Source organism: Populus trichocarpa, chromosome 5 (assembly GCF_000002775.5).
Source record: "Populus trichocarpa isolate Nisqually-1 chromosome 5, P.trichocarpa_v4.1, whole genome shotgun sequence".
In the NCBI taxonomy this organism is placed as follows: Eukaryota; Viridiplantae; Streptophyta; class Magnoliopsida; order Malpighiales; family Salicaceae; genus Populus; species Populus trichocarpa.
Window position 1 is genome coordinate 2,754,772 of NC_037289.2, and position 14,205 is coordinate 2,768,976.

The window sequence follows — 14,205 nt, forward strand, 5'->3', positions numbered from 1 at the left end:
TAATAGGTCCAAATATTAATTAGATCAAGTTCCAAATTCTACTACAATTCCACTTACCCTCAATTTTTAAGCCTTTAATTAGAGAGCTTAATATTTTGCATAATTGCAATGACTTTTTTTTTTTTTATGTTTAACAAAGAATATCTTTTTAGATATGAAATAGTTAAGATTATCACTAGTAGAAATTAAGGGCTTAAAAAATGCCAACTAATTGGGATTAATTGAATACGTGCTCTGAGGACGCCGATTTCCCTGAATCCTCTTCGTTTTTGCGTTGTTGACTTTGACTTCACTGCCCACCGGCTTATATATTCCCTCGAATCTTACAGGGAAAACTGGAAATTGCTAGCCATGTTCAACAAGTTGACATTATACATACAATATACCTTTGATGGATGGAGGAAGAGGACAGGCAAATTCTCTTAGTTTTTTGTTAGGTAGACACAACGTTCCTGTATGAATATATATGTCATCGTCAAGGTCAATGCTGTCAGTGTCATGCTAGCTGATCTGCCTTTTATACCAGGCCCTCTCTCTCTCTCTCTCTCTCTCTCTCTCTATCTATATATATATATATATATATATATAGAAAGAATGAAAGTTATCATATGAATTTAACTAATAAATAAAGCTATGATTTTTCTTGAATTAATATTTTTAAAAATAAATTGAATCGATTTACCAAATTTAATTGTAACAGATAGAAGCAAAGTCTAAAACAATCAACAAGGAAACTGGAGTAGCAAGAACTAAGCCAGAGTGCCGCAAGACAAGTCTTCTGCGAAAGAAAGCTATACATCGCCTTTTAACGTGTGGAACCTGCAAAATGCCCGCTGTCCGTACTCTAGCTTGTAGCAACGAGGGCTTGAAAGTTTAAAGGCTTAAATTATTAGAAAACAAATACGTTGATCATGCCCTAGTCACTGCATAAATATGATTAGAAATTGATTTTTTTTAATAAAAAAAATGCTTCATTGAAGAACACTATTACATACACATTCATATTTTTATTTTGTAATACATTATACATGCAAAATCATTATTTCAAAACACAATAAATGTTCTTGAAGTAATGTCCTTCGGACATTTCTTGGCATCACCCACCTGATGATGCCCATAGGTTCCTAATATCTGACCTTCTACTCTGGGAAACAATGGACACTACATCGACCGGGGAATTTAATATGCCGAAAGTTTTGAGGAGAAAGTTGATTGTTTTCCGGCTGGTTGCTTTTTCATTGCTGTGGAACCGATTGATCACCATTCTCTGACGCTGTTTGGTCTTGGATGTTGACCCTGATCTCATTTATCACAGCTTCACCAGCTTGACCCGTCATCGTGTTGGCAACACTAGGCCTGTTGGCACCTCCAGTTTTTCCTTAACGACCCAAGAAAAGAAGAAATTAAACAAGTGTTACAAAAATTAAAATAAATTTGTTCAGGTTATATCATATTATAAATTGTTTTCTGCTTGCTAACCTGCTGTGATTGCGGCTATGGCTGCTGTTCTTCTCTTGTGATGCACTAAAAATCCCACAATCGCCCAGAAAAATACGAAGATTGGAATTATGGTTCCGAGTATCACTGGAAGCTTATTACTCTTTTTTCTGCCTCCTGATGGAGTTGATGTAATGACAGTGCCATCAGTACTAGTTGGCTGACAGGACTTGCCGGAGACACACAAGTCTGGATTGCCTGATGCCCTGTAATTTCCCAGCACATTATGTGAGTTAATCATCGAAGTAGAAACTACATCCTGAAAATTAACGAGGCATAAGAGATTAATTTCAGTAAATCAAACTGCCGTTGCATAGGTACTTACACAAATTTCAACTTCTTATTGCTTGATATTGATTGAGGTATTGGTCCACTGAAGGAATTGTCTGCCAAATTCCTAGATTGAAGAAAAAAGAAGGGAAAAAACGTTGTGTTATTTTGTCGAAAATGTAAAACCCTTTTGAAATTTGCTTGTCAGGGGCACGCTGTATCCCCAGGACAGAGTATTTTGTAAGCACTTCTGTCTCAGGGAAAGCATGCCAGGAGTTCTGATGAGAGCATTTATAAAAACCAAGAGCTTATGTGGGAAAATCTTACAGATCTTTGAGGTTAGGTAAGGCGCCAAGAAAATCCGGAATCGGTCCAGTTATGCTGTTATTATGCAAATCGCTGAAATCCAATTGGAAAACAAAAGGCTAGCAATGTGTTAGAAACCAAGAAAATATCTGAAATTACGTCAACTCATTTACAGTTTACTTAATGATTGATATTTCACTCACATTGTCACAAGGGCATCCATGGAACTAAAATCTGGAAGTGGCCCTGAAAGATCCAAGCTACTAAGGTCCCTGAAAGACCCAAAAACATCAGGAACACAAATAAGTTTCAGCTGAACAAAGAAAATATATAAGAGGAAGTTGAACATTTTCCTGATGAGAGAGGGAAAAGATGATTTACAATGCTGTTACGCGAGGGATGGCATCGTTGCTACAACTAATCCTTTCCCATGTGTATGGAGAAGGGAGACATGGATCACCAGACCAATATTCTTGTAATACACTAAATGTGTTTTGGAGTTCACCTAAACCTTCCACTGGAAAATTAAACATTGAAGTTATCTGTCAGTATATTTTTGCGGAAATTCCAGTATTAATTGTATGCTAATTATCAAGTGAGCTTAGCTATAGTGTGTCAAAAAGAATATGCATACCATCTTTACTATTGGTTCCATCTGTCAGGCGATCACTAACAAAAAAGACTTCCATGGCATTGATAAGTGGAGGAAGTGTAGAATCAGTGGTGGAAACCAAAGAAATTGAGGTGTTTGCCGAAGCAGTGAAGTTAGCCGACACTTCCTTCGCTGCTTCATAAGGTGGGATTATGGGTTCTGATGATTTTATGTTATCGATGTAAGCGTTGAAGGATCTTTTCTGAGTGGCATCCAGCTCGGTCACTTCAGAGAAATACAAGTTCATGTAGACTGAAACATCTTGATCTGGAAAACCAGGGTTCAAAGTGATAGAAGCAGACGTGTTAGAGGTTGTAATAGCATTCTGCAGGACTTCTGGTGGAGGATTATCCGGTGCATTAGCAACATCGATGAGTATTGCGTCGCTTGCAACCGAAACTAGCCCGCTACCAACTCTTTCTGGAACCCAAATGCGATCATAACCATCATCCGGGAACCTGAGAAATTATCCACAACTTGTAAACACTTCACAAAAAAAACAGTAATATATAGTTCGAATAAATTAAGATTGTCAGTGATTGACCATACCTTACTGTTGTATTAGCACCATAAGCAATCCTTGACCTTAAAAACAGTGCATAATTCGGATCGACATCGCCATACATTTTAGAATCCAAGTTCCTAACCTCAAGTGCTGATATAAATGGGAACTGGTTAGGTTGTGTTTGGGCAAGACAGATGCTTGTTGTATCGCTTTTGACAACATACATTACTTCATAATATACAAGTTGATCAAGTGAGGTCTTGACAGTGGCCCAGTTGTTTCCATCAAAAAGCAGATCAAAAGATGGAGGAGATGATCTTTTGTCATAATTCCCATAGAAGAAGCTGGCTCGAACAAGAACTAGACTGCCCTTATCGGCTGTGATAGAGTAACAATTCTTCTTTAGAGTTGTGAACACCCTTAGAGTGCTCATTACATGCGATGCTGGATTGCTGGGTTGCACCACTTCAGACTGGCCGTTTTTGAAGAGGTCATCATCTCCTATCCACACTATAGAATTCTCGTCCGCATAAGAATCGGATGCTCCACAATCAACGCTAACTGGAAAAGCATACGTTTTGAAATATACAGTTAGGTATTTTTTTGAAAATTACAAGTGGGTTTTCCTTGAAATAGGAAGACAGCATAAAAAGAAGAAGAAGAAGAATCTCACCATCTGCATTTCCTGAAAAAGAGAGGAGAGCTAGGAAGAGTAACAACACAAGACAACCAGCCATGATCAGCACTGAGAGGGGATAGACACAAGGCAAGAAGAGGCCTAAGTTATGTCAAAATATATATGGACATCACTTGATATTGAATTTAAACTAGGTGGTCTGATTATAATTTTTTTTTTAATTAATTTCTATAATGTATACTTTTTAGTTTTGTCCTCGGGCAATGCCATTTGCCAAGTGGTCTGGTCTTCATCCCGTGTACGCTGTTCACGGCCGTATCAATTCAGACTGTAAGTGATTTGCGGCGGCCTATGATTTATGACTTTATTAGCTAAGGCTGTCCTCCATATACTTCCATGAACCCTTACTTACGCATTGACTTGTAAAGTTCATAGTTATCTCACTGCTCAAGATTCAATTTTTTTTTTAAAAAAAAAGACTCAGTACAGTGGATGATCCAGTTAACTTATCATCATTTCGTTTTCTAGATGGAATTTAATAATATCTTCTTGTCATCATTTCGTTTTGGAAGTTGACATTGACTTGGCTGCTCACTTGTACCCAAGGTCTCCGAATTTTACAGGGGAAAGGTGGGGAATGCTAGCCATGGGCGACAAGTCAATAAGCTAGACATAATTAGATACGCGCTTTGAAAGTTGAATCTGGACAAGGTATTTGGGAAGGAGAAAATGGGAGGCAAAAAAAGAAGAAGAAAACAAGTTTTAGGAATGTCCAAAAGAAAATAAAAATTAGGGGGGAATGGGTTTTCTCATAGCTTGCTGCCTTTGTTATGGTGAGTTGAAAACCATAGTTCTTGGTGGTTCATTTGCTTACCTGAGTGTAGAGTTAAGTGATTTCAGTTCAGATTGTGTTATTGCGGTAGAGTCGTGCTTGCTAAAAAAAATTTATTTTATTTTATTTTAAATTTATTTTTTATATTTTTAGATAATTTTGATATGTTAATATCAAAAATAAATTTTTTAAAATAAAAATATATGTATTATTTTAATACATTTTCAAGTAAAAAGTACTTTAAAAAACACTCGTTACAACAATATTTAACATTACTTTCATGGCTGCTGACAACATTCTCCTAGAGTAAGTTATTAGTGGTGTTGTTTTTGCCCCGTCATGGACATTCAACTTTGTTATTTGCAGCTGTTTGGGAATGTATTTGAAACTGTATTTTTAAAAAATTAATTTATTTTTGTTTAAAAATAATTTTTTTTTATGTTTTTGGATTGTTTTGATATGCTGATATTAAAAATATTTTTTTAAAAATAAAAAAAATATATTATTTTAATATATTTCCGAGCAAAAAACACTTTGAATAGTAACCGTTACCACACTCTCAAGTATCCCCTTCCATGGGATGTGTATTAAAAGTTTAAAAAGAAGTGCAGACATATAGCGGTCAACCTAAATTAGGCTAAAAAACGTTTCAAAATTTTCTTTATTTTTCTAACTATTTTTAAATTTATTTTTGAATTTTATTTGGTTGAGTTTTCATTAACTATATTTTAGCTCCCAACAATTGTCTTTCTTATTTTTTCATAAGATTAAAACAATTTATGATTGTTGACTTTCAAATTCAAATCATGAGTTTTCTTTACATTTTAATTCTTAGTTTTTTCCTTATCGCTATACATCCATTGCGTCAAATACCCTCTTCAACCACCAACCTTGTGTCGTTAAAATATAGCTTGTATATTATATTAGATAGTAAAAAAAAAATTTATCCCACATTATTTAGAAGAGATTTTGTTGTATTTTATAATATGAGAGACACCAAATCAGTAAATTTGGATGTTGAAGGAAAGATTTAAAAAGAAATCTAAAATTAAAATATATATATATATATATATATGATAACATTTGACATTATATAACATAAATTATTTTTATTATTATTTTTAAAATTAACTAATTTAATAATTATGCACAACATCTCCTACCAAGTTGTTCAAATAATTTGATTGAAAAATTATGTTTTAAACTCTTTAGATATATTGGTTTGAAGAGTTGTGCTTTAAATTTTACAAATATATTAGTATGAAAGAGTGTTATTTTCTTTATAAATATCAATTTAATGTTGACAGAAATTAATTAGAAACAATTTTCTTATCTTTCTAATTTTTCTAACCAAACTTTTTGTTTACATTTATTAGAAATAAAATAGAACTTTTAAAGTTTAATTATTTTTTTGCTGCAGAGTTAAAAGTATTGTTAACATCTCCATCCCAGAAATCAAAAAACTACATATCAATATAATCCAGGTTTTAAATGTAATACAGTCTCATAAGCTTCAAATTCACAAAATTTTTGTACTAGAAACAAACAAAAGGCTAGAGGTGCAAAATCAATTCCAGATACCTTTCTACAGAGGACAGAAAATTGGAAACCAAAAGGTAATGAGAAACCAAAAGGTGGTGTGGTTAGTGAATTTGTGATCCTCAAGCTCCTTAGTAAGGTAAGTAGAGTATCAAATTGATTATATACAACTTACTGTACAAGCTGATAGAATATTATGCGAAACAGACACTATCAACATCATGTTAAGCAACACCAACATAGAGTTACCATCTTCTAGACTTGCTGCACTCTTCGGTGAAGGTATCAGAGTCTCTGAATAACATTAACTAGCTATAAGATTATCAAAGACAAGCACTAAATTAAGCTTCTACATCAGTTCAAAATCTTATGCTCAATTTTCAAACCTGTTATCTATTCGTTCAAGCTCGTTTTCATCCCATCCTTCAAATATTCACTTTAGTACTGCAAATTTCTGCATCCACTGTAATTTGAAGTTTCAAAGTTTCTCAACAGGTAGTTTACTGACAATGGTGCTTTAAAGAAATTCTTTTCTCCCACTTCAATCTCCTCAAACCTGTATCTGTGTTGCCATAAGTTTCACAAAGCATTCCACTGATTTCATGGTTCATCAAATCAACCTGAAGGGAGAAGCTTCTAACGTCTCTGAAAGGGTGTGGCATTACCATAGCCAGGTGCTCCCAATGTGTTCGAGTGATAATATGAATTTACATTGTTGTAATTGTAGTTCATCTGCGGGTTTATGGGCTGGTACCCAGTCAAGGAATAATGTCCAGCTGAGGAGTTCAAATATGATGCACCTTGATTCATAAAACAGTGACCTGGTTGTTGATGAGGGGTTTGCAGCAAGTGTACAATGTTAGGGTTTGCAAACGATGATGCTTGTAGAGGTACCTCGGATGAGAAAGCTATTCGAGGGCGCTTATTTCTACCCTGGTGTTGTGGTTGAGGGCGCTCGTCTCCACCCTGGTGTTGTGGTTGACTCTTGGAGATTGTAGCTGAAGGCAGTACAGTGGTTTGGGAGTGGGGGGCAAATCTCACAGAGGAAGTTGGGGCAGGAATGGGAGAGGTGTTTGGGATTGAAGTAGTAGTGGAGGCAGAGGTTGAAAAGGAGGAGGTGATTGTGGTGGCGGCAGCTGGGGTAGCTGTGGATGCAGTGGTTGGTGATGAGGAGGTGACAGTGATGGGAGCGGTAGGGGCAGGTGGGATAGCGGTGGAGGCAGCTGTCAGGGTGTTGAGGGCAGGGCTTGCAGTGGAGGTGGATTTGGGCTCTGAACATTTATTCTCATTCAAAATTGGGATCTGAGAACTGTAGCCTACAGCTAGCAACATTGCTTTCTTATTTGAAATTTCCATTTCCAAGTATGCTATTTGTTCCTGGAGGAACTTAGGTGAGAGTTCAGGTTCAAGTTTGTGATCTTCAATGCATTTAATTACAGCCCTCAAATCAGCAGCTCTTTTTTCTTTGGACATAATCTGTTAGCAAGTTGTTTCAAAATCGCACATCTTAACAGCTGATCTTAAAACTAAAATAGAGATTGATAAATTAATAGAAAATGCAAAATCATACCAGTGCTTCAACTGATTTGTCGCTCCTCCTAATTATTTTTGCAGCAATCTTGGAATCGTGCAAGTAATATTTCAAGAGAGGTACAGGCCGGAACTCCTTAACCAGCTCAAATGCATAAATGAAATTAATAGCATCAATTTATTGTTTCTTGTTGATGAGAGTTTGAATAAAACCTGTTACATATACAACATAAGTCGCAAGCTCTATGACCACCAATACAAAGCTCAAAATAATAATAATTGAAATTAAAAATGCTGAAGCATAAACTTTCACCAGGCATTTCAAATATTAACGAGTTCTCATGTCAAGTGGCATTTAGAAAACAAGATATGGAAACTTCAAGTCAAGGTTTCAAGTGGATCCCTAAGGCTCCCTGTGGAATGGCTAGATATAATCCCAAAGTAAAGCTAAAGATATGCTGACATTGCCAGAAGATTGATCCTATAGCATTACAACTCCTGGAGATTTAAAAAAAAGAATGGTAACAGACAGGCTTTATTCAAGGCTGTAATTCCTTTCTGTTTGTTTACATGTTTGAAAGGAGAAAGAGCAAACAAAACTCCAGCTCCAGCTTTTAGTATCAGGGTTGATGACATCATTAGCATAGAACACAAAACCTTTGCAGTTAGATTTATATGAATGTCGATCTATATTTTAGACGCAAGAAAAGAAGAACAAAAGGTCATTACTCTCCTAAAGGAAACAGGCACATGCTGTTTCCATGGAAGCACCAAACACCCAAACACAGCTCTACTATATGCCTAACTTTGAAATGTTCCCACGCATTTTCACAACAAATTCTATAGATTTCGATGCAATACGGAGCAACCACATGAGATACAACAGTGGTTAGAAAGATTGCAGGATCCATTCCCTTTCTTCCAATAACACCAACTTTACCACAGGGTTTTTATCATATCGCTTCTAGAATTAGCATCTTATGAATATTTGATCTGACACAGAAATTGTTTGATTATATGAATATCCTCGACCAATCCTAGCATAATGTTAGCTGTGCAACATCATAAACTAGCATAGTACCACCTAAATACAAACATACCAAATATACAATAGATAAAAAGTAAAATCATAGCAAGCTTCAGAATTAGAAACTTACGGGAGGCCTCATCTACTAAACCAAGGACACGTAAGAATTCAGGGGTCTGCCTCTCTTGAGCAACAGTCACCAAATCATTGAATAGTTCACAAGCATCAAAAACAGAAGCCAGTCCATAACAAGCCAAGAGCCTAAAAAATCCTAAAACCTCTAAATAACGATCCTTTTTCATTTTGGTCCTCCAATCAAACGCAAGCTCTCTTGCTGCTTCTCTCACATGTGGCTTGATTGGTGGTGACAATGCCATTAATTGCTCCAGCAAAAGTTTGCAACTCTTTTTTACCACAATCCCATTGTAAACCACATCACCCTTCGAGATACGAGGTGGGTAAAACCCTTCCATTGCATCCAAAACAAGCTTTGCTGGATCCGATGATAGTCCTAGAGCGGTAAGAACTTCATTTTTTATCTTCTCGTCATATTTTCGAGACTTATTTAAGAATATTTGCAAGGCCTTTCCATCCATAGTCAACAAATGACGGAGATTATCATCTGTAGCATTCTTAACCACAAAATCATCTGGTGTCTCAATCTTCACATGGGTATTACCAGTATCAACAAATCGTTTCCGTTTCTCGTCTTGTTGCTTACACTGTTCTTCATGTTTTCTCTCCTTTAATTCAAGTTCTCTAGATTTATCCATGAACTTCTTAATTTCCATTTCAAGATCCTTAAACCGCTCCAGAAGCTGTTTCTCCTTCAACTCAAGCCCTTTAGCTTGTTCCAAAACCCTCTTGTTTCCCAATTCAACTTCTTTCAACTGCTCTTCAAGATGCTTCTTCTGCAATTCAATCTCCTTGGACTGTTCTTCAAATTTCTTCGTTTCCAGTTCAACTACCTTACACCGCTCTTCAAGTTGCTTTTCCTTCAGTTCAACCTCTTCAACAAACTTTTTATTCCGCAATTCAACTACCAGGCGCCTTTTTTCAACTTGCTTCTCCTTCAACTCAACCTCTTCAAAAAACTTCTTGATTTTCTTGATTTGCAATTCAACTTCTTTCTGCTGCTCTACAAGTTGCTTTTCCTTCAATGCAAGCTTTTCAACTAACTTGTTTCTCTCCAATTCCACTTCCTTGCACCTTTCATCAAATTGTTTCTCTTTCAATTCAAAATCCTCCATAAACTTCTTGTTTTTCATGTCTTTCGATTCAACTTCTTTCAACTGCTCTTCAAGATGTTTCTCCTTCAGTTCAATCTCCTTGGACTGTTCCTCAAGTTTCTTCTTTTCCGATTCAACCACCGTACACCGCTCTTCAAGTTGCTTTTCCTTCAATTCAGCCCCTTCAACAAACTTTTTATTCCCCGATCAACTACCAGGCGCCTTTCTTCAACTTGCTTCTCCTTCAACTCAAGCTCTTCCAAAAATTTCTTAATTTTCTCGTTTTCCAATTCAACTTCTTTCTGCTGCTCTACAAGTTGCTTCTCCTTCAATTCAAGCTTTTCAACTAGCTTCTTTCTCTCTAATTCAACTTCCTCGCACCTTTCATCAAATTGTTTCTCTTTCAATTCAAGCTCCTCTATCAACCTCTTGTATTTCATGGCCCCTAATTCAACTTCCTCTTGCTTCAATTTAAGCTCTTCAAAACACTCCACATTTCTCTTCCTCTCCAATTCAATCTCCAAAGCCCTATCCTCAAGCCACCTCTCCTTCAATTCACACTCTTTAAGTTGTTCCCCTAACTTCAACTTCACACATGCAACTTCCATGTACCCTTCATTGAGTTGCTTCTTCCTTTCCACTTCAATTTCCTTTTGCCTTTCCTCAATTTCCTTCTCCTTCAACATTATCCCTTCAACAAGCTTCTTCCTTTCCACTTCTATTTCCTTTCGCCTTTCCTCAATTTCCTTCTCCTTCAACTCAATCTCATCAACAAACTTCTCTCTCATCAACTCCTCCCTCTCTTCAACTTCCTTCCGCCTCTCCTCCAACTTCTTCCTCTCCAACTCAACCTCTCGAGCCGTTCCTCAAAATCCTTCTCCTTCAATTCAATCTCTTTATAATGCTCCTCAACCTCCGCGTCTCTCAACTTTATAAACTCTTCGCACCGCTCTTCAAACTCCTTCCACTTCGATTCAACTTCCTTCTCTCTCTCCTCCAGTTGCCGTTCCTTCGTGTGAAGCTCTTTGGCGCAGTCTTCGATGGAATTGAAAGTGGAGTCAAAGTGAGTTTGGAGTTCTTTCCATTGAAGAGTGAGTAAGAGAAAGGAAGAGGCTTGCTCGTGAATTTCATTGAAACTTCGGTTGAAGTTTTGTTGCCTTAACTTAGTGAGCTTCAACTCGCTGCAAATCTTCTCCTCCATTGAAATAGGAGACTAAACCCTAGCACCACTCACCGAAGTGGATGGGAGACTACTAAGAAGCTGATGAGGGTAAAACGACAGGTCGTCGTCAATTGGAACGGTTCAGAAAATGAAGGGGTGCCATTGCCAAAGAAGTAAATTAATTTTTGAGCAAATCATAATCAACACAAAACGACACCTTCTATTAATGTGTCGGAAAACCTTAATAATGACACCGTCTATTAATGTGTCGGAAAACCTTAATAATGCCACTTGTATCCGGCTGCAAAATATTAAAAAGGTGTTTGAGTGTATTTTAAAATATTTTTTATTTTAAAATATATTAAAATAATATTTTTTATTTTTAAATTTTTTTAAAATATTTATACATCAATGTAATTAATTTTTTTAAAAATATTTTCTAACCGTAGCGTCTAACTGCAGGCTCGATCTAATTTTATTATTATTATAAGTTAGATAATTTAATTTAAATTTATTATAATTTAATTAAAATAATATTATTTTATTTTTAAAAATAACTACTAGATGAATTTTCTCTTAAATTTTTTAAAATATGACACTAACTGAGTTTGAAATTGAATCATTAGACTACTTCAAATTTAATAATACCAGTAAGTAATCTCGGGTCTGTTGTTCATATTAATTTTATTTTTATTTTTAAATAAAAATTTTCATCAATTTTTTAAGTTTTTTTTATTCATAATATAATTTTTTTCCCCCGTGAAAAATGATGTTATTTGTAAGTAACTTAATGATTTTTAGCAATTGATTCTACACATAAATCTAAAACGAGAAATCAAATAATTTGGAAATAAAATTAATGAAAAAATATTTTGGGAGCAAAACTGATGGGGGAACTGATAAGAAAAAATAATTTTGACATAAAATTGATATATTTGATATTTGTTATAATGTGTGCTTATAAGCAAGAAAACACCAAATTCTAGTTTAACAGCTTAGAATTAAGGGGTATATTTAGTATTGTGACGAAGACTAATTTTTATTTGAGAATATGTATAAATTTTTTAAAAAAAATTTTATATTAACACTTTAAAATAATTAAAAATACTAAAACATATCTATTTAATATTTTTTTTCAAATTAAAAATAATTTTTAAACACATCTTAGCACAATTCCATATGAAAAACAAACAGTAACTTAGAAGGGATAAGTTGTCAATCATCCTAATCAACTGCCAATATTTAAGAATTCTGTTGTTTGTAAAAGGGATATGATTAATTCAAATATTTTTATTTACCTTATTCATCTATAATGTTTTTTTTTTAATTAACGTGGATGTTCAGATCAGTTTGTATGTATTTCGATTAATTTCACGGATCCTAAAATTAACAACCATGTAAGCCTCCAGCGGCCCTGAAGTTTGTGAGACTCAAACTGATGACCTCTAAGAAGCTAACTCAAAACCTGAGCAGTTGAGTTACACCTCTCAGAGCTTATAATATTTTCTTCCCTAATTGTATAGTCAAAAGTAATGTGGTCAATAATTTTGCTATTTTTCTTTATTGTATTGTTTAAAATTGAAATGTTATTAAAAATATTTTGTCAATGATTAAAATTTAATCAATTCAAGTTAATTGGATTATATTGCATTAAATTGTAAGATGAATGCAATTAAAAGTTTCAAATATATTTAAGAAATGAAAAACATTAGGCAATTTAGAAACCTGATATTTTCTGCACCTAGTGATTAGTCAAATATATTCTATTTCCACACCTTGCAAACACTTTCTTTACTGATTTATCACTACAATCTATCTTTGGAAACCATGGTGGGGGGGGGGGGGGGGGGGGGGCGATTTCGTGTCACGCAAGGTAGCAAATTAGTCCTCTGTTAATTAGGAAGACGATGATCGTTGCAGTGGACATGGGAATTCCATGCTTGGTGTGCTAGTCAGAACGAAAGAAATTCTACCTTTACAAACAATTTCATGGAAATTGCTTCCCAGCATGATATCTTTCAACTGGTTCTCAATCCATTGTTGTTGACTGATGACTGGTTCATCATAGCATACAGAGGGCAAGAGCATTAAGATTCAGGAATCACAGCCAGGCTCTCCAAATATGTTCCAGTGATTGCTAGGGTTTACGTTATTATAGTGGGAGCTAGACTGAATGGTGGGCAGTGAAACTATGGGATGTCCAGCTGATGAACAAGCACCCTGATTCATAAACAGCCCCTTTTATTGGATCACAGAAGCAAGCTGCCAAAAACAATCATTTCAATTCAATATTGATGAAGTCTGAGAAAACTTCGAAGGATTACGAGCCTTTCCATGGCTGGTCGACGGGCTTTGGAGATTGAGCCGTTGAAGGTGGCTTCGGTTTTTGACCCATCAAATTTCATCCAGGCTTTGAATGCAGAGCAGTCTCATCTATCACGATTTTTTGTATCAGAAACAGACAGCAATGCCAAGAGCTGCAGAACCGATTCCAGATATCCCTGGAAAGGAGGTGGAACAGAGAATTGAAAACTAAAAATAAACAGAGAAGACAGAGTAAATTGGCTCCTTAATTTCCTATCCTTAAGCTCCATGGTAACCTGAACATCAAATTGATTATTTACACTTTCCTGTACTAGCTGATGGAGCAAGATGTAAGGCAAAGAAAAACTATCAACATAACATAAATTATCATCTTCTTGACTAGCTGCACTCTCGAAGGAAAGTGTCAAAACCCTTGTATACATGATTTACTAGCTACCAGATTACCAAAGAAATTGTCACTAAACTAAGCTTCTTCACAATCTTGGGATCAATTTTCGAACCTGTCATGTATCAGCCCAAGCTCTTCTCATCCCACTCTTAAAACAACTCAGTCTTAACTGTAAATTGCTTCAGTCTCTATAATTAACTTATTTCCTCCTACTTCAATAAACTTAAAACCTGCCTATGTGTTGCCACGAGTTCTTCTTTGGCTGATTCAAAGCAACCAGAAGGAAGAAGCCTTTATGGTCTCTGA

At 35.5% G+C, this 14,205-nt stretch overlaps 3 protein-coding genes across 3 annotated transcripts; all 3 read right to left on the bottom strand.

The window, feature by feature from the left end:
* Window positions 1-934: 934 nt before the first annotated feature.
* LOC7480438 (uncharacterized protein At1g24485) lies at window positions 935-4,059 on the bottom strand. The gene is made up of 9 exons (XM_002307156.4): window positions 3,904-4,059; window positions 3,275-3,791; window positions 2,708-3,183; window positions 2,455-2,590; window positions 2,277-2,345; window positions 2,095-2,166; window positions 1,823-1,894; window positions 1,480-1,703; window positions 935-1,378 (listed from the first exon to the last, which is right to left on the bottom strand). The coding sequence occupies exons 1-9, from the start codon at window positions 3,965-3,967 to the stop codon at window positions 1,236-1,238; spliced, it is 1,773 nt and encodes a 590-aa protein (XP_002307192.2). The 5' UTR covers window positions 3,968-4,059; the 3' UTR covers window positions 935-1,235.
* A 2,257-nt stretch (window positions 4,060-6,316) lies between these two features.
* On the bottom strand, window positions 6,317-7,946 carry LOC18098876 (FRIGIDA-like protein 4b; the record flags this gene model as incomplete). The annotated part of the gene is made up of 2 exons (XM_052452932.1): window positions 6,317-7,714; window positions 7,809-7,946. Coding segments are annotated over 2 exons (978 nt in total), but the record flags the coding sequence as incomplete, so codon positions are not given.
* Window positions 7,947-8,805: 859 nt separating this feature from the next.
* LOC127903935 (uncharacterized) lies at window positions 8,806-11,225 on the bottom strand. Its single transcript, XM_052452933.1, has 4 exons — window positions 10,938-11,225; window positions 10,321-10,875; window positions 8,926-10,231; window positions 8,806-8,852 (listed from the first exon to the last, which is right to left on the bottom strand). The coding sequence occupies exons 1-4, from the start codon at window positions 11,223-11,225 to the stop codon at window positions 8,806-8,808; spliced, it is 2,196 nt and encodes a 731-aa protein (XP_052308893.1).
* Window positions 11,226-14,205: the final 2,980 nt, after the last annotated feature.